The sequence below is a fragment of the Alternaria alternata genome (genome assembly GCF_001642055.1).
Source record: "Alternaria alternata strain SRC1lrK2f unplaced genomic scaffold CC77scaffold_12, whole genome shotgun sequence".
Lineage (NCBI taxonomy): Eukaryota > Fungi > Ascomycota > Dothideomycetes > Pleosporales > Pleosporaceae > Alternaria > Alternaria alternata.
In genome coordinates, this window is record NW_017306201.1 from 589,938 (window position 1) to 616,451 (window position 26,514).

At 50.7% G+C, this 26,514-nt stretch overlaps 8 protein-coding genes across 8 annotated transcripts; 5 read left to right on the plus strand and 3 right to left on the minus strand.

Annotated features, from left to right (window-relative positions):
• Nucleotides 1-493: 493 nt before the first annotated feature.
• Nucleotides 494-7,831, minus strand: CC77DRAFT_1009520 (hypothetical protein; the record flags this gene model as incomplete). The annotated part of the gene is made up of 2 exons (XM_018523601.1): nt 494-5,724; nt 5,797-7,831. 2 exons carry the CDS (start codon nt 7,829-7,831, stop codon nt 494-496), a joined length of 7,266 nt encoding a protein of 2,421 aa, XP_018385233.1.
• Nucleotides 7,832-8,089: 258 nt separating this feature from the next.
• Nucleotides 8,090-10,457, plus strand: CC77DRAFT_141742 (hypothetical protein). Its single transcript, XM_018530241.1, has 3 exons — nt 8,090-8,404; nt 8,466-8,794; nt 8,845-10,457. The coding sequence occupies exons 1-3, from the start codon at nt 8,347-8,349 to the stop codon at nt 10,195-10,197; spliced, it is 1,740 nt and encodes a 579-aa protein (XP_018385234.1). The 5' UTR covers nt 8,090-8,346; the 3' UTR covers nt 10,198-10,457.
• Nucleotides 10,458-12,349: 1,892 nt separating this feature from the next.
• CC77DRAFT_1031848 (cell wall assembly and cell proliferation coordinating protein) lies at nt 12,350-14,079 on the plus strand (the record flags this gene model as incomplete). Its single annotated transcript, XM_018526693.1, has 2 exons — nt 12,350-12,360; nt 12,462-14,079. The coding sequence occupies 2 exons, from the start codon at nt 12,350-12,352 to the stop codon at nt 14,077-14,079; spliced, it is 1,629 nt and encodes a 542-aa protein (XP_018385235.1).
• Nucleotides 14,080-16,447: 2,368 nt separating this feature from the next.
• Nucleotides 16,448-17,930, minus strand: CC77DRAFT_1021188 (short-chain dehydrogenase/reductase-like protein SDR). The gene is made up of 2 exons (XM_018525219.1): nt 17,260-17,930; nt 16,448-17,202 (listed from the first exon to the last, which is right to left on the minus strand). Exons 1-2 carry the CDS (start codon nt 17,599-17,601, stop codon nt 16,852-16,854), a joined length of 693 nt encoding a protein of 230 aa, XP_018385236.1. The 5' UTR covers nt 17,602-17,930; the 3' UTR covers nt 16,448-16,851.
• Nucleotides 17,931-18,297: 367 nt separating this feature from the next.
• CC77DRAFT_937059 (NAD(P)-binding protein) lies at nt 18,298-19,278 on the plus strand (the record flags this gene model as incomplete). The annotated part of the gene is made up of 2 exons (XM_018534529.1): nt 18,298-19,027; nt 19,076-19,278. 2 exons carry the CDS (start codon nt 18,298-18,300, stop codon nt 19,276-19,278), a joined length of 933 nt encoding a protein of 310 aa, XP_018385237.1.
• Nucleotides 19,201-20,344, minus strand: CC77DRAFT_142579 (hypothetical protein). The gene is made up of 2 exons (XM_018530245.1): nt 20,137-20,344; nt 19,201-20,024 (listed from the first exon to the last, which is right to left on the minus strand). The coding sequence occupies exon 2, from the start codon at nt 19,968-19,970 to the stop codon at nt 19,326-19,328; it is 645 nt and encodes a 214-aa protein (XP_018385238.1). The 5' UTR covers nt 19,971-20,024; nt 20,137-20,344; the 3' UTR covers nt 19,201-19,325.
• A 1,382-nt stretch (nt 20,345-21,726) lies between these two features.
• On the plus strand, nt 21,727-22,810 carry CC77DRAFT_142502 (hypothetical protein). The gene is made up of 3 exons (XM_018530244.1): nt 21,727-21,807; nt 21,858-22,467; nt 22,517-22,810. Exons 2-3 carry the CDS (start codon nt 21,958-21,960, stop codon nt 22,625-22,627), a joined length of 621 nt encoding a protein of 206 aa, XP_018385239.1. The 5' UTR covers nt 21,727-21,807; nt 21,858-21,957; the 3' UTR covers nt 22,628-22,810.
• Nucleotides 22,811-24,403: 1,593 nt separating this feature from the next.
• Nucleotides 24,404-26,495, plus strand: CC77DRAFT_142440 (Peroxin-3). The gene is made up of 4 exons (XM_018530243.1): nt 24,404-24,683; nt 24,733-25,112; nt 25,162-25,564; nt 25,612-26,495. Exons 1-4 carry the CDS (start codon nt 24,526-24,528, stop codon nt 26,240-26,242), a joined length of 1,572 nt encoding a protein of 523 aa, XP_018385240.1. The 5' UTR covers nt 24,404-24,525; the 3' UTR covers nt 26,243-26,495.
• Nucleotides 26,496-26,514: the final 19 nt, after the last annotated feature.

Consider the following 26,514-nt stretch of genomic DNA (forward strand, 5'->3'; position numbering starts at 1 on the left):
TTGCAATACGAAGGCCATTCAAATTTCCATGTTATGCACGTACGTCTTTGTGCAAATTATATCTGAGGCGCACAAGATGCTTTAGCAATTACATATATAGATGCAGCTTACTAAAGAGGTGGTACGCCTGAGTGTGTACATGCTCACGCCAAATTTGTTCCCTTGCGTGTTCAGTTATTCCTTGAGCGTTTACATTTAACATGCTACGTGTGTGTGTGTGTGTGTGTGTGTGTGTGTGTGTGTGTGTGTGTGTGTGTGTGTGTGTGTGTGTGTGATAGTAAGGTTGACAAGGACACCTATTGATAGGCAATTCCGATATACCAGGGGTCCAAAAAAGATTGATTGAAAATAGTGCATTGCCATTCTCCAGAAGCGGCCCGGTTTCACATACTTCATCCCGAAAGAAGAGAACCAGAGCCTTATCAACACAGACGCCCAGAACCAACATGCATCCAATGAACAGTTGAGATCTCCGGTTCTCATCGACCCAGCACTAACTCTTCACCGTCTCTTCCTCGTTATCCACGTAGTCTTCCTCCTGCCCATCGTAGTCCTCCAATTCATCGTCGATATCTTTTGCTGATGCTCTACTCGATTTTTTATGTTTCTTTTCCTTTGCCATCCTGGCTCGTCTCAAGTTACTTGCTGTACCTGCTTGTAGGTCTTCGTCGATATCTTCTGCTATTTCTCTAGTGGATCTGGTCTGTTTCCTTTGTTTCGCACCCTTTCCATCTCTCCAGCTGGATCCTTCTATAGACCCTTTTGTCTCGATAGCAACACGTTCCACAAATTCCCTAGCCATTTCACCGATGTGCTCAGTCACATTTCTTTCATTTGGACCGCTTTCATCTTTTGAGCTGCCCACTTTACTTGTATCGGGGGTCTCGGCTTCCTTCTCTTCTAGGTGCATCTTTTCTGTCTCTACCTCCGAAGTGTTGGCAACATCACGAGGTTGCGTTCGGCTCAGTAGGTTGTTGAGCTCTGCTTGCCCGAAGTCGGCTATCTTTAGGTCGCCTTTCAGAACCTCGTGATCAGCACCGCTGTCATTGTACCAAAGTATGTTTCCTGGATTGATGTCTCCATGACGACCATACTTCATTTTGTTTGCCTGTTCATCAGTATCGATTGCCGGCTCATCAAAGTCGACGAGTTCCTGGGTACGCTCTAGGTCTCCGGTTGTTGCGAGCTTTTGCTTGCGGTCAGTTCCTGAGGTAGGCCTATTGTCGGCCGGATGCTCTGATTCGTGTGACATGAGGTTGACATTAGAAACGGACTGTTTGCGATAGGACGTTGGATTCGGGAGATTAAAGCGATGGAACAGTTGCTCGCCCCGGCTTACCCTGGACCTCGGTCCGCTTGATTCGTCGTCATCGTGGCTAGTCTCAATGATAGACTCTACTACTGGCGACGTACTACGCAAAGAAGGCGTGCGAATTCCGGGAGGTGTAGGTGAGTTGAAATCCAGCGACCGTGTATGTCGTAGTTGCGGTGAGATAGGTCGATGATCCCTGGTAGATGCAAACGGGTTGTACACCGGAAGATGTGTGTCACTAGCTTGGTTATCTGTTGGGAGCGATGCCGTCCAACTCGACCTATCATCCTTATTCTCTACTAAGCCCTCAGACTCCAGCTTGTCGAGTACCGGTCGAAGCTCTGCAACCGGGATATCGAAAGTAGCCGCGAGATCTGATATGTTTTCGCTTATTCCAGGCAGGCTTTTCAAGTAGGATAGAGCACGTTCGGATAGGTCGCTTGGTGGATTCTCGTTCGGGGGCAACTCAGTGACTCGCTTGGCGTCTCTTTCTTCTCTCACTCGTATCTCGAGTGCTTTCTGCTCGCCCAAGTCGGTCAGAATCCACGTGTGTTCATCAGGTCCACTCGCGATGTATCCGTCCTGTGCTAATCGATGTATCATCGTCAGAATTCTTGAAGAAGGAGCTTGAAGTTGGAAAGCAAGATCCTCAAGAGATAGTCCTTGGCAGTTACGAATCAAGCATGATACTATCCAACCAGCTAGAGTAAACTGACCAGCTGGGGTGAACAGGTAATCATCGCTTGGTTCAGGTGGTTGTGGCTCTTGTTCAATTGGAGGAAGCTCTTTAGTCGGTTCCGAGATGACCCAGGTATCATCATTGATAGTATTGTGCACGCGTCCATGTGCAGCAAGGGTGTGCAACACCGTGTTGACCAGACCGGCGTCAATATCAACTGCGTCAGCAATCCTGTTGGTGGTTTGCCCTATGTAGGATCCACTTCGTGTCTTGAGATCATGGGAAAGATATGCAAGAATCTTTTCGGACTGCGCGTCACCTCCTGAATTCGGTTTCATATCATCTGGTTCACCGCCTGAGCTGGACGCGACATCTTTCGAGACATGTGCGGAAGACTGCAGGCTCTTCTCCCGCTTATCGAGGTAGTCTTTGTCGGTTTCATTTCCGATCGTCCAAAGCGTTGCCAGATCTCTCTGGGTCTTGTTGTTACGGTTGACAAGCCGTTGAAGAGCGTCGAACAGCGCTGGAGCTTCGGGAGCGAATGCGTCGAGAAAATGCCATCGTTCCATCATTCGAGTCAACTTCACTCCCTGTGTTCCTTTTCCCTTCGTCTCTCCCCATCTTACCACAAACAAAGACGTTGCATGTAGAGGTAGACGCACAGCGGAAACATGTGGGTCTTGGAAGATATGGAGAGAAGGCGGTCGGTGGTTCGGGTAACCATTCTGCAGCATCCAGTGGTGGTATATCAGCGCTTGTTGATAGTCTGCGGCTCTGGCCTGCGCCTGCTGGTTAGAGTAGTCCAATGTAGCGCCTCGAGTCAAAGATGAACTGGCACCAGCAAGATCTACCGTTGCATACGGAATGTCTTCAGAATAAATATCTGTACGATATAGCTCGATCTTGCTCTGATGGATATGGAGAACAGAGTGCACCCAGTCCCCCAACGTCAACGGAGCAAGGACTGAGGCATGGATCACCGCAGGTGGCTCTGTAGTCGACACAGTGGACTTCTCATCTTCAACTACGGAATGGTGCGACGCATTCTCATCTTCATGAGCCGGGTCCTTTGGTTTTGCCTCGCGAGGTGTGACTGTCTGGAAGAACGGATGTCCAAGGCCACTTTCCGTCTGTGTGCTTTGCGTAGCGTTTTGCGCGATAGTCGAGAGCAAAAGCATGGAGCTAGGCAAACGATCCGCTGGTACCTCCAATTTGTATCTATCTCGTCTGGCATGGACGTTTGCATGTGGAGACATTTCCACACGCTGCCATATGTCTTCCCCAAGACGGTAGCCCTGTTGGCAGAGTTCATGGCGCCTCTCATATAATCCATTATGACACGTATCACAGTCGTCAACATGCGATTCGAATTGGAAAAATGCATGTTCTTCGCTTTTATCCATGGGGCGGGACTCGTGGGTCCACATCTGCGTCTGTTGAATGATTTGTCGGTAACGCATTTGTCTAACTTCCTCATTGACCTCGGACAGCTTCCGCAAGTCAGATGAGGCAGGAAGAATTGTAGCAGATGGCTTTGATGAAGACGAGTCTTCTCGGGTCTCATCAGTTTGTCGAAAAGACGCTGGAAGTGGGGTATCTTGTGCAAATCTTTCTCGTATCTCATCTTTTCTCTCTTCTCGCTCAGCTTCTTTTCGCATGTGGTCATCTATGGTCATCGCTGCCTGGTGTTGAGCGGAGGTCTGCTCCTCGCGTTGTGATGCATCGGAAACCCTGCGTTTCGGCGGCGGAAAGTAGACCGGCAGAAGGCTCTTGTAAACGAACTCGTCATTGGAGGAAAAGACCACGAAGATGATCTTGTCGAGACCATTAGCCGGTTCTGCGGATTCAAGGAATCGTTTCACTTCCTCCATGGCTAATGATGCGCAGTCACGTCGCGGATAATTCAGCATACCAGTTCCAATGCTGGGTATCGCGACGGATCTCGCCCTCAGTTCTACGGCAGTGTGTAGAATCTCCCGGTAGATGCCTCTCAAGATCGTCTTGGTATCCTTTCTGAATTGACCAGGCGGGACGACATGAACAACGTGCTTGGCTGGTAGGAGGAAAGGAGGAGTTACTTTGACGTCACCTTCTTTACATGGTCCGATCTGCTCAGCTTCGACTTCCCAACGTAGCCCCGGCCCACCTTTCTTGAAAACCGTGCGATCCAAGGTACCCATGCCGGAAAAGGAAACGTCAGTAGAGTTGACCAAAACATCGACTGCGAGTCTGGTGATATCTTCTCTTAGCAAGCAGACAGTATGGTTGAATGAAGTGGACGGTTGCGCCATCGTTGGCTTGGCCTCAAGGTCGCCAAGTAGATAGAGCCGCGCAACGGAAGGTATCTGATGGACTTGGATGATTTCTCGATTGTTCGAGATAGGTGCTTCGGATTTGCGCACATGTATGACTTCGTCCAAATGATCGCGGATACCTTTCGCATCTTGACTTTTCTGTTTGACAGCGTAGTTCTCCAAGACTTGCCGTGCTCTTGCCATCGAATCCGGTTCCTTCCTATCGCCTCCTATGACGCCATCTAAGCTGTTCGCAAACATCCAGCAATAGTCGAAGAGAGTTGAAAGATCAAATCCATGGCTGGCTTGCATACCAGTGTTGGCTTCGTCCCAGAAATTTTGCTCCTCTTTGGTGAAGCCTACTTCTTTCGCTCGTTCTGCGATCTCCGATATGGTACTACATGCGGTTGAAATGACAGAGCACAGTAGATTGAGATCTCCAAGACTCCGCTTAAGCTCCTTTGATCCCAAAAGATAGTTGCGCATGGACAACAGCGCGAAATCGATCCTCCCCATGTCGTGGGCACATGCGCTAGTCTCAGCAGTCTGCGATCTAAAAACGTAGGTATCGGACATGTCAGTTAAGGCCTTTTGAAGCTGTGAACGTGTCTCTAGTATCTGAGCCGATAACGCGGCGCGATTCGCTGACCAGTCCGATGTTCTTGCTCTGTCGAGATCTCCATGCGTAGGTGGAAAGAAGACCGGTAAGAAGTCTGTGTACGCCTTCTCGTCGATCGCTGCTTTTACGCAAAAGATAATTCGCTCGGGGCGATGCTCAGGATGTGCGTCCAGATATTCTCTGATCTCTTGCAGCGCTATGCGTGCAGCAACACGTGGCGGAAACATGCAACCTCCAGTGCCTAGGCAAGGAAAAGCGATCGTCTTGAGTTCGTAAGTAGCAGCTGTTTTCAGAGCCTCACGATAGCACGCGCTCAAAATGTTGAATTGACCGACACCTTTGGAACCGGTATATGTTGGCGCTGCAGCGTGTATCACCCACGAAGCCGGAAGATCGTGTCCATGAGTGAGCTCGACCTGACCCGCCTTGACTCTAGGTTTTGATCTTGCCTCATTCCTGAGACCTGATCCACCCCTTTGGTATATAACATAATGCAACGATTTTGGATCAGGTTGGGCCTTGAAGTTAGATGGAGCATTATTGACGATGGCATCTACTCTCAGCCTTGTCAGATCGTAATGACAGAACGAGATCATCTGGTTATAGGCATCGTTTGGCGCAAAGCTCTGATCGCGCTGCAACAGCCGCCGAGATTGGTATAAGGAACGCAATGTGGGGATGTCGGCTGTTGAGATGATTGCTTGTTTTTCTGAATCTTCGGCTTCTTGGTCGTACAACTCAGATCCAGTTGAAAATGTCTCAGCATCTTCGGTAGTCTGTGTATCCGCCGTTGACTGGCGATTGAACGTATGCTCTTTTTCTGTAGCAGTAATATCGTCAGTATGCTCAAACAGTTACAAGCGGCCTAGTCGCCATTCATTTATCCACTTACTATTTGGTGGGTTGATCCTGGTGAAATTCCACTTGCTCGTGTCCTTTTTGGGTTTGAAATCCATGTTGGGGAAGCGCTGAGTATCGAAGACCTTCAGCGCCTCCTCACCAACCCAATCATCAGCGAAAGTTATCGAGCCACGCCAGGAACCATAGCGTCGATAGAATCGAACGGACAAGGCCCCTGGAAGAGTCAGGACATGTTGTCTGAATGCTTCCACATGGTCTAGGTGTTTCTTGTGTGAAAGCGATACGTCTTCGTCAATCTGCTGATTATCAGGTTGCTCATCTTCCGAATCCTCCAGATCATTCGATTGGCTTGCGATCATGGCTAACCGATTATGACTCTCGTCGGGAAGTTGCTGCAATCTCTCTGCGGACAGTAAATTCTGTCCAGGCTCCTTTACATGGAGGATCTCAGACGAATCATATAATTTTGGAGTATCATCCAGCTCGATTTCGTCAGCGCTCGTGTCTGTGCGGAACGAGTCGGGTAGGGATTGAGAGTTGGAACTCCCACGGCTTGCGATGCTGCTTGCGCCTTCCGCGTCGTCTTCCCTCCCGTGAGGCAGTGCGAAGGTAGCGAAGCGTTCCAGATGGTTTGCGATGTGGCTTTGTAAATCACCTAGACTGGCAGTATCTGCAGGTACATAGCAGATCGGACACTTAGTGCGTGTATCCATTGCTGTCGTCTCCCCGATCTTGGCAATGACTGCTATCTGATCTTCAGGGAAGCTGCCATTATGGTCTTGTCGAAGATGGTTCTCAAGACCAGAAACAGAGCTATACAAGGCCGCTGCGTGTTCTGGACATCGCCATAGTTTACGATGAGTCGCTTCGTGTTCGGCCCACTCCCGGCGACTACGGAAGAGCTGTTGAGAGCTCTCGCAGTCCTGGTATGTACAGATATATGGCTGCAGATCTTGTAGCAGATGCGTCTTCCAAGCTCGTCCTTTGCCATATCTTGCAGGGCAAACGATCCAACAATACGGACACTCGAAGTCTTTGTCGCCGTTGGCAGCTTTGGGCGGAGGCGGTAATTCAATGCCTTTCCCGTGCAGATCCCTCACTGTCACAGCGTAGCTTGTCACCGACTTGGTATCCACTATGTCATCTAGAGACTGATGATGGTGTGTCGCTTCCGTGCCTGACAAGAGAGTCTTGCCAGTCTTCTGGCTTGGCGTCGGTCTTGAGGTGGTGATCATCGGGGTTGTTGGAAAGGCTTCGAGGTTGTCATTACGGGTTGTGTTAGGTGCCTCACGTGAAGCAGGTACGACAGGCTCTGGTGCCTCTTCAGGAATTGCGGAAGCGCCGAGTTTGTCACGATGTCGCTTCCAGTACTTGAAATGCCGCCTACGTAGCGTGATAGAGGAGCTTAGCCTGTCAATCAGAGAGGCTTGTTCTTCTTGAGCCCCCGAAGGATGCTGTTTTCGTAATTGCAGGAGTAGCTCCTGAACATGCTTTCTGTCCAGCTCAGCATAAGCATCAAGGATATCCACTCCCGTCTCTGGATCTTTTGGCATATAAGAGGAAGCTTTAAGTGATCTCGAGTGTATGCTAGGCGTTCTGATGCGTACGCTAAGCTTGTAGAGATTGTCGATGATGTCAACCACTTCCTCAAACCTCATCTTCAACTCGCTCCTGGGTCCATCGCTATCACTGTCGTCTTCTTCGCTGAAGAACCCATCGTCGTTTTCATCTTCCTCAACTTCTTCCGTCGATGTTTGCGCCTCGAAAGGTAGACGAGCTCCGGATATGACTGCAAAGGTCTCATTGAGGTTGTGCTCGAGCTCGTTCAGAAGCTTGAGTGCACTGCTAAGCAGATTCGGGGAGTCGCGTAGCCTGTAGTCTAGCGAGCTGTGACCTTTCTGCAGCGCACCCAGATTACCAGCCCATACTCTGAACCTTCCGATCTCATCCTCGAGCGCATCGCTGTCTACTTCTTCCGTAGACTTACTGTCGCTTGCACGAAGAGCATCGGTCAAAATTTGGAAAGCGCGTATGTTAGCAGCTGTTGCGAGCCTAAGGGTCGACATTATGAGAGCTTAGCATGCCGAGGACGGAAGCGAGCGGGGACTTGCGGCTCTGAGGGGTCTCAGACATCGGAGTAGAAAGGTATCGTGAACCCAGACAGTCGAGTCGTATAAGCTGGTAGATGTTCTTTGTTCATTCTGGTCCGCAACGAGATGGCATTTGGCTAGTAAGCGCCTGTGCCATTGTGCAGCCTAATGACTGCATGGGGTGAGGCGATGCTAGGTTCTTTCCAGATTGGTGGGGGGCGCAGTTCAGCCGCCTCGCAGACAGTGGCACCTTCTCGCAACCTCGTGTCCTTCGCAAATCAACAGATTCGCGCGTCCTATTCACTCTCCCTCGCAAAACGATGGTTCTCTCATAGCTAATAGTTGTGGCTCATTTGCGTCTCTTCGTGTGTCTACCGTGAGGTCCAGTCAAGAGATTCAGACTCGAACCCCGCTCGGCGTTCGTTTCTTCCACCATTCGCCAATGACGCGCAACATCGACATTTATCCCGAGTCCTAAGTTGAAAGCTACAATGAGCGGAATCGAGGTAGCTGGCCTTGTACTTGGCGCTTTGCCGCTGATTATTCAAGGTATGTAATGTTTTTATCTCGACCAACAATCAGTAAACGGCTTACTAATTTATTTTCTTAGGAATCGATAGCTACAGAGAAGGACTTAGTACTTTGAGGAGCATGTGGGATCGAGACATTGAGTATCCCGCCCTTCTCAGGAAACTCAGGGCCCAGTACGATCACTACGAGCTGACAATTCGGATACTTTTCGGCTCCATCACCTCTGAAGCCGAATGGACAAAAATGACTACTGATCCCATGGCATCTCGGGGACTGTGGAAGAGCAAGGAAACGGCGCTCCAAGACAAGCTTCAAAACGCTTACAACTCGTATCAAAGTATCATGGCGGAGATCGAACAAATCACGAAGAGCATCGCGAGTAGACTAGATTTGGACGGCGCAGCCGAGGTAAATACATGGGGTATATTCAGTGCATCATTGACTGACGCCGTTTGTAGCTTACTCGTAACAATCTCGACACGTTGCTTGCCGCGAACCCTAAGAAGTCCAACGACAAATTCGAATTCCGCAAGCGTGTTCGTTTTGGTATGAGCAAGAAGAAGTTAAGCGCACTTCTAGAGAAGCTTGATGAGTGCAACAGGCAGCTCGAGAGGTTCACGGAAAAGAGTGAAAAGATCGAGACCTACCATAGACCGAGCAAGCCTTCGTATGCTACACGCTTGCAGAAGCTGCAGCGCTATGCCAAGATTCTACACGACGCACTTTGTGTGTGCTGGTCATGCTCATGCAAGTCTTCCCATACAGCAAGTCTCCAACTCGACCCTCGCGGAGACATATTTGCGCCGAGATTTCGGGAGGCGCTCCGCAATAACAAGACAAGTTTCAATATCTCTTTTTCGACCATTTCGCCTGACAGCAGTGGCGTTTCGTGGACTTTTCAAGCCGCTAGGATCTGCGTCGACGAGGAGGACGATGCCTGTCTTTCACCGATGGCCTCCCCCAAACCGAATAGGATGCAAAGGAATGTCAGCTTCGGATCGCTTCCTCCTTACGCAGTTCAAGATCCAGCGACCACTTCACCACCTTCATATGAGGAGGTCAAAGACCTTTGCGCATCTATTCAACAACTCTATAAGAAGTCCCCGACCATCGGCTTCTCGTTAGACAGTAAAAGCAAACTACGAGGGGCTTACTCAGTCGACACGGCAGAAGCACAGATTCCTAGTACAGAACTGATATCTCTGGAGACACTGCTAGAGAGGCCACCGGTCATCAACGGAAAACGCTCTAAGTTGAGCAGGAAAGAGAGATATAGCCTAGCGTTGACATTAGCGTCCAGTATACTCTACCTTAACTCGACGCCCTGGCTTGCCAACGAGTGGGCTGCGCGAGACATTCTTTTCCACCGAACATCAGATACCACGTGTCCGATCGATCTCGATCGCGCATACCTCGCTCCGAATGCAGCTGACCGTTCTGAAAACGGATCGAAAGGTCACAACCAAATGTTTTTGAAGAACAATTTCTTGCTCGCTTTAGCCGTAGCATTGCTCGAGCTTTACTTCGGAACGACTGCCGAAAAATACCACCAGTCGGAGTTTGAAAACGAAACTGGTGACGGTTCAGCAGATCAGAAATATAACCTCCTTACCTTGGTACATAACTGGATACAAAACGAAGCTGGGGAACTGTCTGCTGCTTATCAAAGTGCAGTCAGTTATTGTATGAAAGAGTCTGTCGATCCCACGGTTAATTTACAGGACACCAACTGCCTCCAAGCTGCAGTTGAGAATATCGTACTGCCGTTGCAGGAGGAGCTAAACCAGTTCTTGGGCAAGACTTTGGCCTAATGTTACAGGTTTTCAGCACAAGACTAGAGCAGTTCCAACACAGCATCGGTTTGCAAGATTCAGTCTACGATGCTGGAGACGTGTAGAACAAGAAGAGGAATAACCAAGAAAATGCGCCCAACCTGTCAGCACGGCGTTTTCCGATCATGTTTGCATGGCGAGACTAAACCACCAAAATGCTCAAGGTCCAACAACAGACCATAAGAACGATAGTCACCAAGCAACCAAACGATACACAACATCCAGCTGAAGTTTCAATAACAATACTCGAGCGAAAGACTAGAAGAAACAAACCACGGCCGCGCCTCAACGCTACAGTACCGGGTCGGGACGAAGGGCGCTTACTCAACGCACATCACCTCGTATCTGACCCACGCGCCAGGCAATACGACGTGCGACTCTGGGGTAAACCAGGCCAGGCTAGCGCAGCAAATCTCCGAAGTCAAACTGAACGTCGAGCGATGGGGTCGTAATGAGGACATGAGTGTTACTCCACAATAGCCACATCGGTTACCATGCGATGTGGCGAGAGAGTTGCGCGGCGGCTAAAAATATCAGCAAACAGCCTTGCAACACCCCGCACCCCGCCGGCTCTCACCACATCACACAACCCACAAACGCCTGTTCCCGGATGCGCGGCAATATCGTGATCCGAGAGGGCGCAACACGAAGCTTTACTAGTGGAGGGACACGCACTTGGCGAGGTACAAAGTTCAAGGACAAGCTCTGTAGAAGATGACGGAAGCTTAGGGCGAGTCGCAATTGGTGCTACGGATCAGATAGTTGATCGGAACTGCCCGCCATGTTAATATGAAACATACCCAAGGTCATAGCAATTAACTCTGGTTTGCTGCACACCATGCATGGTCGTCAACGTTACGCGGGCGATACGTGCTTGCCGACTATCGGTCTACGTCATGAAGACAGGCAGCTGTGCTGACCGCATCATGGACCAAGATTAGGCATAACCCTTTAGGAGATTATGGCGGAAATTGAAGATCTGGTGCAGGACTAGCGGGGGATGCGCATTATCTCTATCGAAGGATTCCATAGCTGAAGATTTGGAGATGGACGATGTAATCACGAAACAGAAACGCGCGTGCGCGCGCGTCAGGCTAATGATGGTGTTGTCAAGGAATTGCTTGTGTACGTGGCAGAAGTATTGAATAGATATGTCGTGTTTGAAGAAATATGCCGCACATGTGTCGGATTGTTTTTGCTAAGACGAGGTAAGAGCATAAAAGTGGCACGTTTCGTTTTACACCGCCTTGAGGGCGCCATAGATGCAGAAGCAGCTCCTAAGTTCCAACGGGGTAGGGAGCGGTAGAAGCTAAGCTACGCGAAGCCACCCGGTAAAGCCCCTCGTTGGCGCGCACGACGCCGCCGAAGCCTGAAACAGGCCCACGGTTGGACGAACGGCGCCGATGTGAGGCGGCGAAAATGGGCCGCATGGGGGTCGGCTAGGGAGTGAATTGGCCACGGCAAAAGCGAACAGGTATTGCGCGACCAAATGGGGATACTGTTGGTTAAGTAGAAGGAAAGTCAGTGTGATGTGGGTGGCAATGGCGATACATAGGGGTGCTAAGAGGCTATTAATAAACGCCAATGGCCAGGGGGTCAGTTCAAGTTGGCTCCGTGGTCGAGGGAGAGGGGGGTTCGAGTGGAGAGATTGAGGAGGAAGTAGATAGGTCGCGGCTGCCCAGAGGCCGGCGTGAGTGGTTGCAGGTCTTTGTTATGCAGCCGACGAACCATAACAACAACACGACTGGTACCATAATAGTTGCGGGCGCCGGCCACGACAAGCTCTCGAGCGCATTCACCCTGAGGCTGTCACCTGCTCCTCGTCCTTGTCCTGAAGCAGTGGGCCAGCATTGCGCATTCAACGCTCGTCAATCTGTCTAGGGCCATCCCGGTCGTGCTTTAGTCTTGGCGCGTCGGCACCCCTTAACGTCACCTGGAATCCGTTTTCTCGATTCCCAATCCAAGCTCCTGCCAACGCTTACCAAACCACAAGACTCGACCCAGACCGCTGCTCCCAGCGACAAGCACTCGACACTCGCTGAGTCCCGGAACACCGCCCACAGGTTGACAGCGCAGAGCGCACCCATACGCTCTTTTCGCTGTTCCGCTCCCCCCAAGACTTGTCGACACCATGGCACAACAGTACGACACCCCGGCCTCACATGCCTCACACGCCTCCCTTGCGCCGCCCCCCGCGCACACAACCACCACCACATTGGCAGACATGGCTAACATTTGCCCAGAATAACTTCGTCCTTGAAGGACTTCTGGCACACCATGACCTCGTACGACCGCCACGCCTCGCACGACTCGCCGTACCGCACCGGCCGTCACATCCCCATTCCCCAGAGCCGCCACGCTGCCCTCACCTCCATCACGGCGAGCGGCGCCGAGTCCCGCGCTGACCTGCACTCGCCCTACCAGCACGACGAGCTCGCGACCAGCAATGGCTTCATCGGCTCCCCCCAAGGCCCCATGTCTCCCAGCTCCCCCTACTCGCCTGGAATGCGTGGCTCCCTGAGCCGCCAGGCCACCATGGACTCGGACACGTTCGACAAGGGCGCCAATGGCCAGATCCAGATGCAGGACTTCAACGAGGGCCTGCCCCCGCCACCACCTGTTAGCCACTCGTGGAGGCGTATCGACCGCTGGGTCGAGGACCACTACCAAGAGCTCTTCGACAACTTGTGCGAGGGCTGCACATCGAACGACGTCAACGAGCTGGAGCACGAGCTCGATGCGACGCTCCCTATGGACATTCGCGAGTCGCTGCAGGTCCACGACGGCCAGGAGCGCGGCGGTCTCCCGACCGGTGTCATCTTTGGTCTCATGTTGCTCGACTGCGAGGAGATTGTCATGGAGTGGAAGAACTGGCGAAAGGTCGCTGAGGAATACCTCACCACAAAGGTCGACTACCGAACACCGCAAATCCCAGTCAAGGCTTTCGCCGGCTCCTCTACAGCTCCTCCTGTGGCTACAGTCCAGAGCACAGGCAACCCTCTCTGGCGACAAGACCTCCTCGCGCGTCAGGACTCGCAGCCCCCGAATGCCGTACAAAAGGCCTATGCCCACCCAGCATGGATCCCTCTGGCCCGCGACTGGGGAGGCAACTACCTTGCCGTCGATCTCGCTCCGGGTCCCAATGGCACATGGGGCCAGATCATCATCTTCGGCCGCGACTACGACTGCAAATATGTCGTCGCACGCTCGTGGGGCGCTCTACTAGCTATGGCCGCAGATGACTTTGCCTCCAAGGACGTACACATGGATGAGGAGACGGGCGAGCTGAAGCTGTTGGCATTCAAGAAGCAGAACGTTGAGCCACCCTACCTAGAAGTCCTCCGCTGGCGATGCGATCAGAAGCACGGTCGCCGGCGGCCCAAGGGACGCCCGAACAGCGGTCTGCGTGTCAACCCCAACGCGCCGGGTATGGTCGTCCCCAGTAGCACTGCGAGCAGCCCCTACCACAGCCCTGTAATGGGACCAGAAGACCGCGGCCGAAGCCCCCACCGCCTCTCCAAACCACCCAAAGGCGTCAGCCCGCGTGGCAAACTTTCAAGCCCGCTCGCCCGAGTTGCGGAAGAAAACCCAGCACCTATTCGCGTCCACACGAACCTCGATGCCAAGGCTGCCACACCCTCGGAGAACCTGATCTCCATGGACACACCAAGGCCCAGTGACGAGCTCCCCACTGCCCGCCTACCTACTCCCCGCGACAGTCTCAGCAGCGATAAGGAGAACAACAAAGAGAACCAAGACACCAAGCCTGAAACGCCTTCTTCACTGAAAAGCCCAAAGTCGGTGAAGAGCCCTATCGCTGCGACCGCCGAAACAGAAGATCTCAAGACTGTCGAGATATAGGAATCCCGCCATAATCATTTCTCCTCGTTCCAACACGCTTCCCATTGATGATCTACTACTAGAAGGAAACGGCTGGATACTTTATACATATTCAAGGAGTGCAAGGCGTAGGGTTTTGCGGGGTGGAAGCTTCATGTGTTCAAGCAGGCGTATTGACCAGCATTTCCATTCCTGACAAGCCAAGGGCGTTTTTTTCTCCATCCCATTCGAACAATGCAAATCTTTAGCTTCTCTTCCTCAAAGTACACGGCTGTCGAGGCAACAACACAGTATCATCACCATCATCCTACGCAACACAACACACAAACATCAACAACCATCACCAGGACTACCGGACTCGGTCCCTCTGTCACCCGCACGCCAACATGTAACAACACATATGTTCGTTTTTCTTTTCTTCTTGTTTCTCTGCTTCTTTCGGCTCCGAGCGCTTGGCTTTTGGCTTCCCGGATGAACTAGCTGATAAGCCTTTTGCTTGTTTGAAATGTCTTTTTTCTCTTTTTTCTCCTTCCTAGCTTCGATCTACCGAGTCTACATGAAACTTGTTTCTGACTATTCTGGGAGCGGAGCGGAGCGGGGGAAAAAGGATGAACAGGTGAGGCTCTGAGAGCCACCCCTGTCTTACCTTTGCGTCTGTGGCGTGTAGTAGCGGGTTCGTGCATTGGTAATATCTTTCTTTTTTCGATTCATATATTCTGAGTGTGTTGGTGGTTTTGTTTCGGGACTTTTTTGTTCGTTCGGCTGATGGGATGGCGGAGAAAAGGGGATGAGTGGGGAGGACGGGATAGGCTTCTGTATATCCTTGTTGGTGTGGCAGTCATATCGTTAGAATAGGTGGTGTGGAATACGTAGGATGGAATTGAGATTGTAACAAGAACACGGTCTTTGATCACATGTCAAATTATGCTGTTTGTGCAACACGTTCGAACGAAAAGTGGAAGGAGCCCTGCTGACTTTGAGGAAAACGGTTTACTGTGCCTCTTCACATGGCATTCAGGTGCGTATCTTGTTTTGTTCGCATCGCGGACGAAGTATGTGCAAACGGGTTTGAGAGCCTACGAACGATTGTATGGATCGACTTTCTATGTTCATCATGGTAATCTCGCAACCTCTTACTAGACATATATACTTTTGCCATCTTTTACTACAACGCATGTACTTTTGTCAGCGATCATCGCTCGGTGTTTCACTACGATCCCCCCTTCCGCGGAAATGACAAAGTTGTCTGACCTAGAAAACCGTATGGCTGCCTCTGCTACACTTCAACACCGTATGTCCTCATTCTCTTGATCTTCCACCACTAGCCAGCTTTCAAAGGCCCCCCAGCAGCTACACATCCTATACCTTATCCCAATTGTACCATCTAGTCCTCCCGCCAAACACGAAATATAACAAGCATATTTCCTCACGGCGAAAGTCACAGGACAGATTGTTTCTGCATCGACACCACCTCGACTTCTACTCCGACCAAAAAAACTACCAACAATGACAGTGGGCATGTTGATGCTAGGATGCAGGGTCGTAGAACTACAGATGAGGAGGATGAGAAAGAATATGAAAATGGAGATGTTGGAGGCCTATGTGAATGGAACGGGTGGAGTAAGCAGAGCGAAGGCAGTTACTTCGTCGAACTAGCGCGAGGAAGAAATGGGATGAGTATGCTGAGGGGGGCTATGCGAGGCTGCGGATGATATTGTGAGGTTTCGCTCAGGGTTGTGTGTTGGCAGTGTGGTGTCGTGGGTTCTTGAAAGGGATGCCGGAAAGGAAGATGGTGATGAAGATGGGGTTGAAGACGAGGAGAAGTGGTACTTCTATCTCCAGGATTTCGTGCATATGGAACAATCCAACACCGCGGATATGCATGCGATGATGCAGAGGTTGGGAGACTTGAATATCGAGAGCGCGGTATTTTTCGAGGAGCTCGCACGAGATCATGAGCGTCGACCCGCGGAGGGCAGGTTTGGTTACCGTGTCACTACACATGATGGCTACCTTACTCAAGAAAATGCCTGGACATCGACCTGGGAAGGGAAGTTTAGGCAAAACATGGAAAGGATACTGCGGTATGACCTTGAAATCAGTGGGCCAAGATGAGCAGAGATGGAGGAAGTGGTCGAAAAGTTGTTTGAGAAAGCGAAGATAACATTGGTGTTACAGAAGAGAACAACAACGTGGTAGTCTTTGATCCTGCAAGGGTTTGGGGATATGGGGAGTGTGAGTTGAGCAATTTCAACTATAGTGCTCATGCCCGGTGATATTCAAATGCAATCGTGCGGCCAACGTATGATGAAGATGATCTCAGAAATCTTAACCAGCAACAGTATGATGCTTATCTGCGGCGCATATCGGCTACCTGCCCTAAAGAGGATTCCGAGGCAAGGATTATGCTATATCATCTATATGTCTTTTGGTTTACCTGACAGTATACCTCCTACTATGTTTTCCCTCTCGGTGCTGACTTGGGAATCTGTAGGAGGAGTAGTCTGCATGATTGTGCGCTGCTCACTGGCGATCCGGGGCACAGGACGAGGTAGATTGACAAACGACAAAGCTGATCGCAAGACGATGGATGCTGATAGGCTGAAGCAGATTCCTGAACGAAGCTATAACGTTAGGATTATATTCCCAGAAGGATTGGAACAGTGCATGAAGGCAGGAAAGATGCAAAGTAAGTAATGAAGTAAGTGGTACAAGAAAGGATGTACGATAAGCCGAGCAACCTGAACGACTGCAGCAGATCGCCTCGAAATGAATAATCCTGTATCACAGCCATTACTCCTCCTTGATGTGAACAGCCAAGCCCTTCTTCCCCTCCCAGAATGCGATTGTCCTCTCCGCAATCGTCTTCGGGTTTAGCACTTTATTCTCAGGCGCCACAGATCCCTCAATATGTATCAGCCCGATGTGCACACCACTGTCGCTGAAAGCACGGTTGAAGCTCTCTACCATATTCTTCTGCGAAGCCTTTGTCAAGCTTAACGAGAGCAGCTGCGGTATAGGATCCCAAGGCAGATGGCTATTGGTGACGAAAAGCGCAGGTTTGGATGTAGAATTGGACTTAGCCAGGCTCTGGAGTTTGGGAATATAATGCTGTGCTATAACGTAGAGGGCGAGGTTGCTCGTCTATGATCTCCATTAGCATACCCGGTATTATTGATATTGGAAAAAGGAGTTAAGCACTTTGAAATCCTCGTCAATCTCGTCAACACTGACACCGAGTACTTCACTTGGCTTTATGCGAGCAGCGTTGAAAAACACTACTTCTACGTCTTCGCCTGAGGTCATGCTGTCAAGCTGCTTGAGTACACTTGGGATGGATTTTGCGTCTGCGAGATCGATACGGAGTGTGTCGACTTTGACGGGGAATGTGCTCCTGGTGACGAACGGCGCATCTTCGTTCTGGAGGCGTTCTGTGTTGCGCGCAAGAAGAATAACGTGTTCGATACCTTTGGACGCGAATTGAAGGGCGACATTGTCGCCGATGCCAGGTCCTGCGCCAAAAAGGATAAGAGTGCGTGTCATCTCGGAATGCTAGAGGTGTTGAGTATCTAACACTTTGCTCGATGGAAAGCTAGTCTCTGTTTATGGCGCGACGCTTCGACTTTATACTTCTCACTGGTCGTAGTACACGCTTCCAATCACAATGTCGTCAAGAGTTCCGTTGGCCTCGCTCACTATTATCTAGCTGCATATGAATAATGGTTATGCAGGCCGTCCGTATCCCATAGGCTGGGTTCATGCATGTCTGGATAGGGCTTACATACGACAATGCTTACCCAAGCTAGCTGCAGCACCACATTATGGCGACGAGAACCATCATCGGTCGTGGGGTGTAGGATAGAAGATTAAGCCCGTATCGAAGAGGAAGATGACATTTTCCCAAATGAGTGAAAGGTGAACCCCACACTTCAGTCACGCTAGATTAGCGCGGCACGTCATACGCCTACCTCCGCTTTAGAACCTCACGTTTGCGCTGACGATGTTTCTTAGAGACTGAATATCGAGCACCCAAGAACATCTAGAAAATATGGCGAAACGGCTTGTTCTATGGCGAGGTACAAGAAGCGTTGCTCGAAACAAGTTTGTCTTTCAGGATGCGGCTCAATATGAGTCATTTTGAGTCGGCCTGAAGGATGCACATAAGGCGCGCCAGTATATCAGGAGGCGGCAACAGCAATTGTCGAAATGTTTCCATCACAAATGTTCGGACCGATCACTATGTCACAACGAATAAGAGATACTACGCTCGCCAGCGGCTTCACAAAGACGATACATAGCAAACCCACTGCTGCCCTGGACCCGGCCTCCAACAAACTGCCAAAGCCACTCAACGTACTCATAGTTGGCGCGTCTCGCGGGATAGGAGCCGGTATTGCCCATGCCTACGCGCAAGCAGGTGCTGCGTCTCTCCTCCTGGCAGCGAGGTCATCTTCAAGCCAGGAACTAGCGACAGTCGCACAAGAAGCCAAGAACTTGAATCCGTCTGTATCCATCAAAAGCTTGGAGGTCGACATTACATCAAATACGAGCGTTGCGCAGCTTGCGAAGGATGTAAAACAAGAAGTCGGAAGGCTGGACATAGTCATTGTCAATTCAGGATACTCAGGACCGGTAGTGCTGAAAGTCGAGGAAGGAGATCCACAGGATTTCCAAGATGTGTTCGACGTCAACGTACAGGGTACATACCTTGTTGCGCACCACTTCATTCCGATACTGAAGGAAAGCGATGGTGCTAAAACCTTCATCGCTATCAACTCCTTTGGAGCATGTATCGTAAACGGGCACATTGCGAACACAGCATATTGTATTTCGAAATTTGCGCAGGCGCGTCTTGTCGAGTTCCTGTCGGAGCAGTACGGTGCGGATGGTATATTGGCTGTTGCTGTACACCCTGGCGCCGTCAACACGGAGATGGCAGACAAGACTACGCCAGGTAGCTTTCGACCTTGTAAGTGTATCTTGACTGCGAACTCAATGAAGGATACTGACTTTCTAGACCTCACAGACGATATTGGTCTCGGGGGCGCTTTTTGTGTTTGGTTAAGCACTGAGAAGCGGATGTGGTTGAACGGCCGATTGCTGGGTGCGACATGGGATACCGACGAATTACTAGGAAAGAAGACACAGATAGAGGGACAAGACTTGCTCAAATTTGGTTATAGGGTAGGCGGACTTTCGGCCGCAGGACAAGGCGCATAAATTTGGGTTCAATGATCACAAATTGAATGCTAGCCCAAGCGGCTTCTCTAATACGAGGGCAGTGTATCGTGTCGAGATGTTCGTTTCCCATCAGACGCTACATGTTGTTGGACGAAGTCGATGTACGTCGCACTCTCCGTCTTTTCCTCATCACTTGAAATTCCCAACATCCCCACTGTAGGTGTAGCCTGCCAATCTCCTTCCCAAGCCGCTAGCTCAACAATATGTCCTCCATTCTTTTGCAATCTACACTTTGGCCAGTTCCACCACAATGCACTGTTTAGCTCTTCCTGCAAGTTTTCTGACCCGTGGTAATGTAATCCGTTCTGAGCATCTGGAGTGCACACGCTCGTACCTAGAAGCAGTACATTCACCTTGGGGTTCTTCTTTCGGGCCATGCTGAGGTTTTCAGATATGAAGTAAATCAGGATGTGCATTAGCGGTATGTGGTCCTCGAGACATGTCTCACATAACTTTGGTCCCATACCTGGTTGGCTGATCAATAGCTGGACTCCAGCGGATCTCATCGGTGGATTCGGGTTGTCTGCTGCAAATCGAGCCAAGATAGGATGGACCTTCATCTGTCCAAGATAGAGACCAGCGTGTTGTGCCCACTGGATGAGCGAGGGAGTGATGATCAGTGGAATGTTTCCCTGAGCGTAGTATACCATTCCTGGTTGGTAATAAACCATCTCACCAGAGCTCAGTGTTGTTATAGACTGTTTGTGGAGCAGTTGTCTAGCGATCTGGAGAAACTTAGCGAAGCCTGCTCCTATCTTAAAAATATCTGGTGCTGGTATGATAAGTCGAGGCGGCCAATAGAGCAGCTCGTACATCTTAGGCTTGAGCAAGGCGTACGCTTCATCGTGAATCATCTTGGACACTCTCAGGATAGCGAGAGGAAGTACTTGGAGGACGAGAACGATACTGCCTTTGTGGTCCGGAGTATATGGCATAATCAACGTGGAGTGTCGTCTGATGAAGGGGAGTTGCTCGTAGACTATTAGTCGGATTTCTTTTGGTAGGTCGAGAAATCTGAAGGTATCCATCCTTGCTGCAGTGGTCATCTTGGTAGTCCTTGTGTGGGAGAAGTGACTGATCCTAAATCGGATGCACCGTTTTATATCAACGAAAGAAAAAACAAGAGCTGCGCAGCATGTGACCTATGCGTTCTCAATAATATAATGGAAGCGATGTGGGTGGGGTACCAAACATTGCTACTTTGCGCCAATCCGCTGCACCATTTTGCCGATTCACTACTTGCAAAAGATCAAGGATACCGAGAATATGTTTCCTCCTGTTCTTTGAGCATACTGCCTAGCCCTTCCGATGTTGGCATGGTCTTGCAGCATGAAAAAGGTCAGTCTCGTTTTGATAGCTACCCATTATTACACCACATCGCTCATGCTCGTGAAGCAGCTTGTGAGGCCATTTGATCCGAGATCTTTCCAGAGGCCGGACGATAAGGTTATGGGTAGGCGGTGGAGGGAGAACAATGAGCGCGTTCCTTGGTCGCAACTTCATCTCGATTTGACGCTAGCTTGGTTTGGTCTAGCCCAACCCCGGACTGGAGTCGTCACCAGGACCCGTTCAACTGTTCCCTCTTCATTGCCACCAGCTGTCATACACTTAACGCTCGTCATCTACACAAATGCTGCCTCGTTCTACTATCGCGCGGTGTTCGTTGTCTTACCATGAAAGGGTAGAAGAAACTGACGCCGTCATGACGCGTACCCGGCCTGCACCACATTCCCGCGGAATTCACGCGCATCACGATACACCCACCACGCTTCATTTATACGAGCAGCACAGCTACCACTGAGAAGACGATATTATATGCGTTGATCACAGAGTCTGCATCGCTGCCCAACTTCAAAGTCAGAGTGCCCAAGATGACAGCAGGCTGAAGCTCGTTGGCCAATTGACTGCGCCTCATTCTAGAAGCGAGATGGTCCTCCGTGATGCTGCGCCTACAAGTCGACGCCATGACAGTTACACGGTGAACATGATCCACGATGCCGACTTCCGCACGAATCATCTGCAAGCTTGCTATGATGGTGCAATGCTTATATCCGAACTGCTACGGAGTAGAAAGAATGTTTGGCCAGTTTAGGACGCCGCTGCTACCGGCTAACCTACGATTGATCGTGTCGAGACACCGTGCGGCTAGTTCTGTTCCTTCCGTATATCCTATCGTTGCCTGGGGCTCGGTAGTGTACACGTCTGGTGACCTCGGTGACTTATTTACACACTCGATTCCCCTCTAAGCTCACCATCAATACAAACCGTCCCTGAACGAACCATACCTTATCATGTAAGTACATATGGTGGATTAGAAAGGCTAGATTGCTGTCGCCGAGATCACGACGATTCGTTCGTGATCATCAGCGGGGTATTCCTGTCATGACCACGGCGAAGACGGCTTGCGGTCTGTACTTAGAATCACTCCACAAAGCCTCGCTCATGAATATGATTATGCTGACGCTGGAGTAGCACAATTGGGCTAGGAACAATGACAGTGTTCTCTATGTATGATTGCCAGCGCCCCCCTGCTTAAACATTACTGATACGCGGCATAGCTGAAACACGGGTATCATATTCTAGGAGTCTTGCGATATCTGTCTAAATCCGACCTGATATATCTCACTTAACCGCCGTGATCTTTGTAGGATTCTCAATATGAGATCCATCAAGCGGATACACCCAACGAGCGACGAGACTCCGCCGTGGGCAGGCATGGCTTTCACTCAGCCACTCGATTCTGATGCTCTACACGAACTTCTGAAAAGCCAATATCCACAATGTACCAGTATGCGCCAGCGGAAGCATTTGGCCGCCATAGACTTTTTGAACCGCGAACTTGAGTCGATGCAGAACGAAGCTATGGTTCTTCAAGCGTCCCATCCAGGTCTCGAGGAACTGGATGTGTGCAAGCATCAAAGAAGCCTTTCACCTTCCCTGTCACATAGCAGTTCGTATAAGTCGCCGGCACTTGTGGAGCATCATTCACAGCAGTCTCCTACCATCACCAAGATTGCAACTGGTCAGCAACACGTGTTTAGTATTGTGGATGGAGGGCTTGCGATACAGCCCAAGAAGAAGCGCAAGATGACACCCGCAGAACGATCTGCCTATAAGACTACAAGAAAAATCGGTGCTTGTGATAAGTGCAAGCGCCAGAAGGGCAAGGTAGGAGACAGTTCCGCGTTCCTGTCAGACCAACATTAACAGGATGTAGTGCACTCACGTCATCGCAACCCTCATGCCTGTAGGAAAGACCCTCCGGGATGACGACATTACCTTGCAAAGGTCAGTAGTGATGTTGAATGTCAGTAATCAGCTATCATAATGCTAAGCCGATGTGTTAAGACCCGAGGCAACGCTGCCGGCTACAATGGCCACGCACAACGATCAAGATCTGGCTCGAGCTCGCAAGGACGCAAAAGACTCATCGCAGTCAGTCACAGCACGAAGCAGCCCGCAGTGGGCTCAAGAGACTCAGGGAATTCAGCAAGGCGATCAGTCAGAGATTTCGGGGTACGTACCTTCACATGTCACTGGATTTTACCCCAGGTCTCCATACAACAGACATGAAATCCAATGGAACGATCAATCCCCCTTCGTCGAACCTCAGTCGTTTCAGTCCAGTTATGATGGTTTTATAGACCCTCAAGACCAACCCGGAGATTCCTCTGCGTTCTTGCATTCACAAGGCTCGTATGAACGACCTTGGAACCCATCTACAGACTACATGTCTGCAGCTAACCAAGGGTGAACTACTACTGGGTGCCACGACCTTTCACCGCGGACTGGAACAGTGAGATAGGCTATCCTGACTATCTTCACTGCTATTCATGTTTACGTTGCTTCTTGTCATGCAAGAAGCTTTTTTTTATTTCTTATATCCAGCGCGAGGACTGATCCCAGGACTTCTGATCCAAGGAAGGATTTTCGGACCACAGCATACCAGGGTCCAAAAAACAGCCCAAGGATACGGAAGTTTCTGTCATTGATTGCTATGGGCATCAAGCCGGGATGTACATGCATACCCAATTGAATCTTGGAGAGTTCAGGAGGTTCGCTGCTACGCAGTAGTGAACCTATCTATTGGTTATTAATGGGTACGTTCAATGGCTAAAAGCAAGCAGTTATCGCTACAATCAAGACGTTCGTATCGCCCGACCTTTGCTCCTTTCCTGTTCATTCAACGTTGTCCCTCTTTTCCAGACATCTGTTTGCCGACTGGCTTTCCCCTGTTAGGCTTTGGCCCTGGGCCATGCTGCCGTCATTGCTAGTAGACACAAGTCCTACTAGCATGTCTTCAGTATGCTCGCTGGGGAATCGCCCTGTTCATGTTTTGGCTCAACGTCACCGGCTATCCTGTTCCGGTCTCCCTCACTTTCTTTGCTACTTACACCTAGCATATGTTCCGACTGGCATTCTCCTATGTTATGGCCAAGCCTGCAAAGCGAGATTGAAATCCACGCACAGCTTCTAATTGCTTCTACAGGTCGTCAGCATCAACTAGGTCGTCCAGCTCAGAAGCCTCGTCTCCGATTACGAGTACGACTTCTCTTTCTGATTCGCCCGAGACAACAGTAACAACACCAACTGCGACATCTCGCCCGCTTGAATGACGCACTATACGTTTGAAGGATTACCACTCACGACTCGCTTAACGACTTGACGTTTTGGCTTCAATTTTGTTCGACTTGTCTATACAATAAATACATTGAAAGACGCGTTGCTTTTCTGTTATCACGAATTGGATGCAACATGCGATGAGCTGCGATAGAGGGGAAGGCTGCTATTATAGTACTGTTTGATACATAATACACTGCTACCAGAAGGCCTTATCCTTTTGAGTGGGAAGATGAATTAGCGTCTGGAGGCGATGACAACATGTGCGGAGCGAAAGCGGCGCTGGGCTTGGTCTCCCCTTTGGGCAATGGACCTCGGCCCAATCACGAAGCCTTGGTGTAACCCGAGACCAACCTCGCATGCGCTGGACGTTGAAGGCCTGCACCTGCTTTATCAGTCACCACTAATCACTTATTACGACAATTGCTACGACAGGAGTATTTGAACAAAGAGGATCCTTGTATCACGCATCGGTGCATTGACAGGCCCGTGAGCAGCAGCCGGGACCCTGGGTTATCTTGGGTGGTCTTCCGACATTCCCCACACGCGACTGACGCCTGCTCCACCCCCAAGTACGCGGGCTGCATAGCCCTCTCAACCATCAACATGATACAAGGAACGCGTCGCTGGCTCAGGCGCAACCGCACAAACTTCGCAATCGGCGCCGGAGTGCTCGGCGCCGGCTATCTGGCGGGGCAGTATGTGCTGGGCAAGCTCGGGGAGGCGAGGCAACGCATGAGCGATGATCGCATCGCGAAGGAGAAGTGCGCTCCATACCCTCTTATCAACGAGCACGTTCTAACGGCTCTACAGTCTCCGCCGCCGCTTCGAACAGAACCAGGAAGACTGCACCTTCACCGTCCTCGCCATCCTACCGACCGCGACCGAGAACATACTCGATGCCATCCCCGTGGAGCAAGTGCTGGAAGAGCTACAGAGGCAAAAGGCAGAGCGCCTGTCACGTAGCGTCGGGCCCAGCGAGATTGCGAGTACAGCGCCTCCAAGTGTAGCCGACACGACCGAGGATGACGCAAGAAGCTCGAGCCTGCAGACGGACAGCTTCATCCATGCCAGCCAAATCGCTACAGAGGGCGATAGCAATACGGGACCAGCCGAGGGCAGTCCAGAGCCCCGAGAGGACAGGAGGTCCAAGAAGAGCAAAGCACAGCTATGGAGTGAGATGAAGATTAGCTGTATGTGCCCCGTACATGGCATCGGGAGCTTCGATACTAACATGACCAGCAATAACGCGAGCCTTCACCCTCGTCTACACCCTGTCTCTCCTTACGCTTCTCACTCGCATTCAACTGAACCTCCTCGGCCGTCGAAACTACCTCGCATCCGTCGTATCCCTGGCCGCACCGCAGCCGACCACTGAAGGCTCAAGAATCAACCTAGAAAACAACGACGACGACAACTTCGAGCAGGCATACGGCAATGATTTCGAGACAAACCGCAGGTACCTTAGTTTGAGCTGGTGGCTGCTACACAAGGGATGCATAGATCTCATCGAGAAAGTGAGGGTTGCAGTCAAGGACGTCTTCGGCCTCGTGAACCCAAGAGAAGAGATGACCTTGGAGAGACTATCTGAACTTACACTGGAAGTACGCAAGAGAGTCGAAGGTGCGACCGAGGAAGAGCGAAGGTATGAGTTCACTCCAACGCGTAAAGACATCAGCTAACTCCCCGCAGAACATGCAAGTGGCTTGCTTTCCTACTTCCACCGCAAGACCAGGAAGACTACGTCCTTCAAGAGTCCGGCATGACCTCATCATCTGAGTCGACATCTCCCACAACAACCGCCTCTCTTCGTCGCCTTATCGACGAAACCTCCGACCTCATTGAATCGCCTGCCTTTGCCCATGTCCTTACACAGCTCCTCGATGCGGCCTTCTCCCACCTCGTCGATGTGAAGATCTCGCAACTCTCATACAAGATCCCGCCCGTCTCTGATAGCAACGCTCGTGTGCAGGAGATCGTTGGCCACGACGTCAAGGCCAAGGTCGCCAACAGTCTAGCGGTGTTCTGCAGACAGGCGCATAGTATCGGAAGCGGAGCGAACAACGAGTACCTAGCTGCTATCGAAGCTGTTGGTGGTCTGGAGGCATTCGCTGCTGTGGTCTACTCTAGCAACTTCGAGTACGAAAGCCCAGAGGCTGCTGCCTTGGACCGTCCTGCTCCTGTTCAATTGACGAAGCCAAGCGTGGTGCCTGAAGTTGCAGCTTTACAAGATGTACAGCAGGTAGATGCTCCTAAGCCGGACGACCCATTCGAGAGCGCTTGGGGAAAGGCGTTAGCGAAAGAGGATGGGAAGAAGATTTGAGGACATTGTATGATAAGTTTGAGTAGTGAAATGGCTGTTGTCGTAGTAGGATTCTTGAGATACCCGTAATTTGAACTTGTAACACTATATATCTTTGTGAAACCTACTACGACAATTTACACAGTACATTCCCTCTCCAAAATGTGTACGTCCTCAGTAGATTCCGATCACAAGAGTTGTGCATTCCGGCCTCGGAACGTGAGTCGTGACGTCAGCGCGTTCTTGCTTTGGTGGGACTCGTGTAGACCTCTGCGACTGCATGTACCTCTCGA

What these genes read in the sequence shown, in the direction of transcription:
- CC77DRAFT_1021188 (XM_018525219.1), bottom strand. Translation starts at nt 17,601, where the DNA reads ATGACACGCACTCTTATCCTTTTTGGCGCAGGACCTGGCATCGGCGAC. An exon ending in AGATTGACGAGGATTTCAAA is followed by an intron (nt 17,203 to 17,259) that starts GTGCTTAACTCC and finishes TGGAGATCATAG; the next exon opens with ACGAGCAACCTCGCCCTCTA.
- CC77DRAFT_141742 (XM_018530241.1), top strand. Translation starts at nt 8,347, where the DNA reads ATGAGCGGAATCGAGGTAGCTGGCCTTGTACTTGGCGCTTTGCCGCTG. An exon ending in TTTGCCGCTGATTATTCAAG is followed by an intron (nt 8,405 to 8,465) that starts GTATGTAATGTT and finishes TTATTTTCTTAG; the next exon opens with GAATCGATAGCTACAGAGAA. An exon ending in ATTTGGACGGCGCAGCCGAG is followed by an intron (nt 8,795 to 8,844) that starts GTAAATACATGG and finishes CGCCGTTTGTAG; the next exon opens with CTTACTCGTAACAATCTCGA.
- CC77DRAFT_142502 (XM_018530244.1), top strand. Translation starts at nt 21,958, where the DNA reads ATGAGATCCATCAAGCGGATACACCCAACGAGCGACGAGACTCCGCCG. An exon ending in GCAAGCGCCAGAAGGGCAAG is followed by an intron (nt 22,468 to 22,516) that starts GTAGGAGACAGT and finishes AACAGGATGTAG; the next exon opens with TGCACTCACGTCATCGCAAC.
- CC77DRAFT_142579 (XM_018530245.1), bottom strand. Translation starts at nt 19,970, where the DNA reads ATGGTTTATTACCAACCAGGAATGGTATACTACGCTCAGGGAAACATT.
- CC77DRAFT_142440 (XM_018530243.1), top strand. Translation starts at nt 24,526, where the DNA reads ATGATACAAGGAACGCGTCGCTGGCTCAGGCGCAACCGCACAAACTTC. An exon ending in GAGTGAGATGAAGATTAGCT is followed by an intron (nt 25,113 to 25,161) that starts GTATGTGCCCCG and finishes TAACATGACCAG; the next exon opens with CAATAACGCGAGCCTTCACC. An exon ending in GCGACCGAGGAAGAGCGAAG is followed by an intron (nt 25,565 to 25,611) that starts GTATGAGTTCAC and finishes AACTCCCCGCAG; the next exon opens with AACATGCAAGTGGCTTGCTT.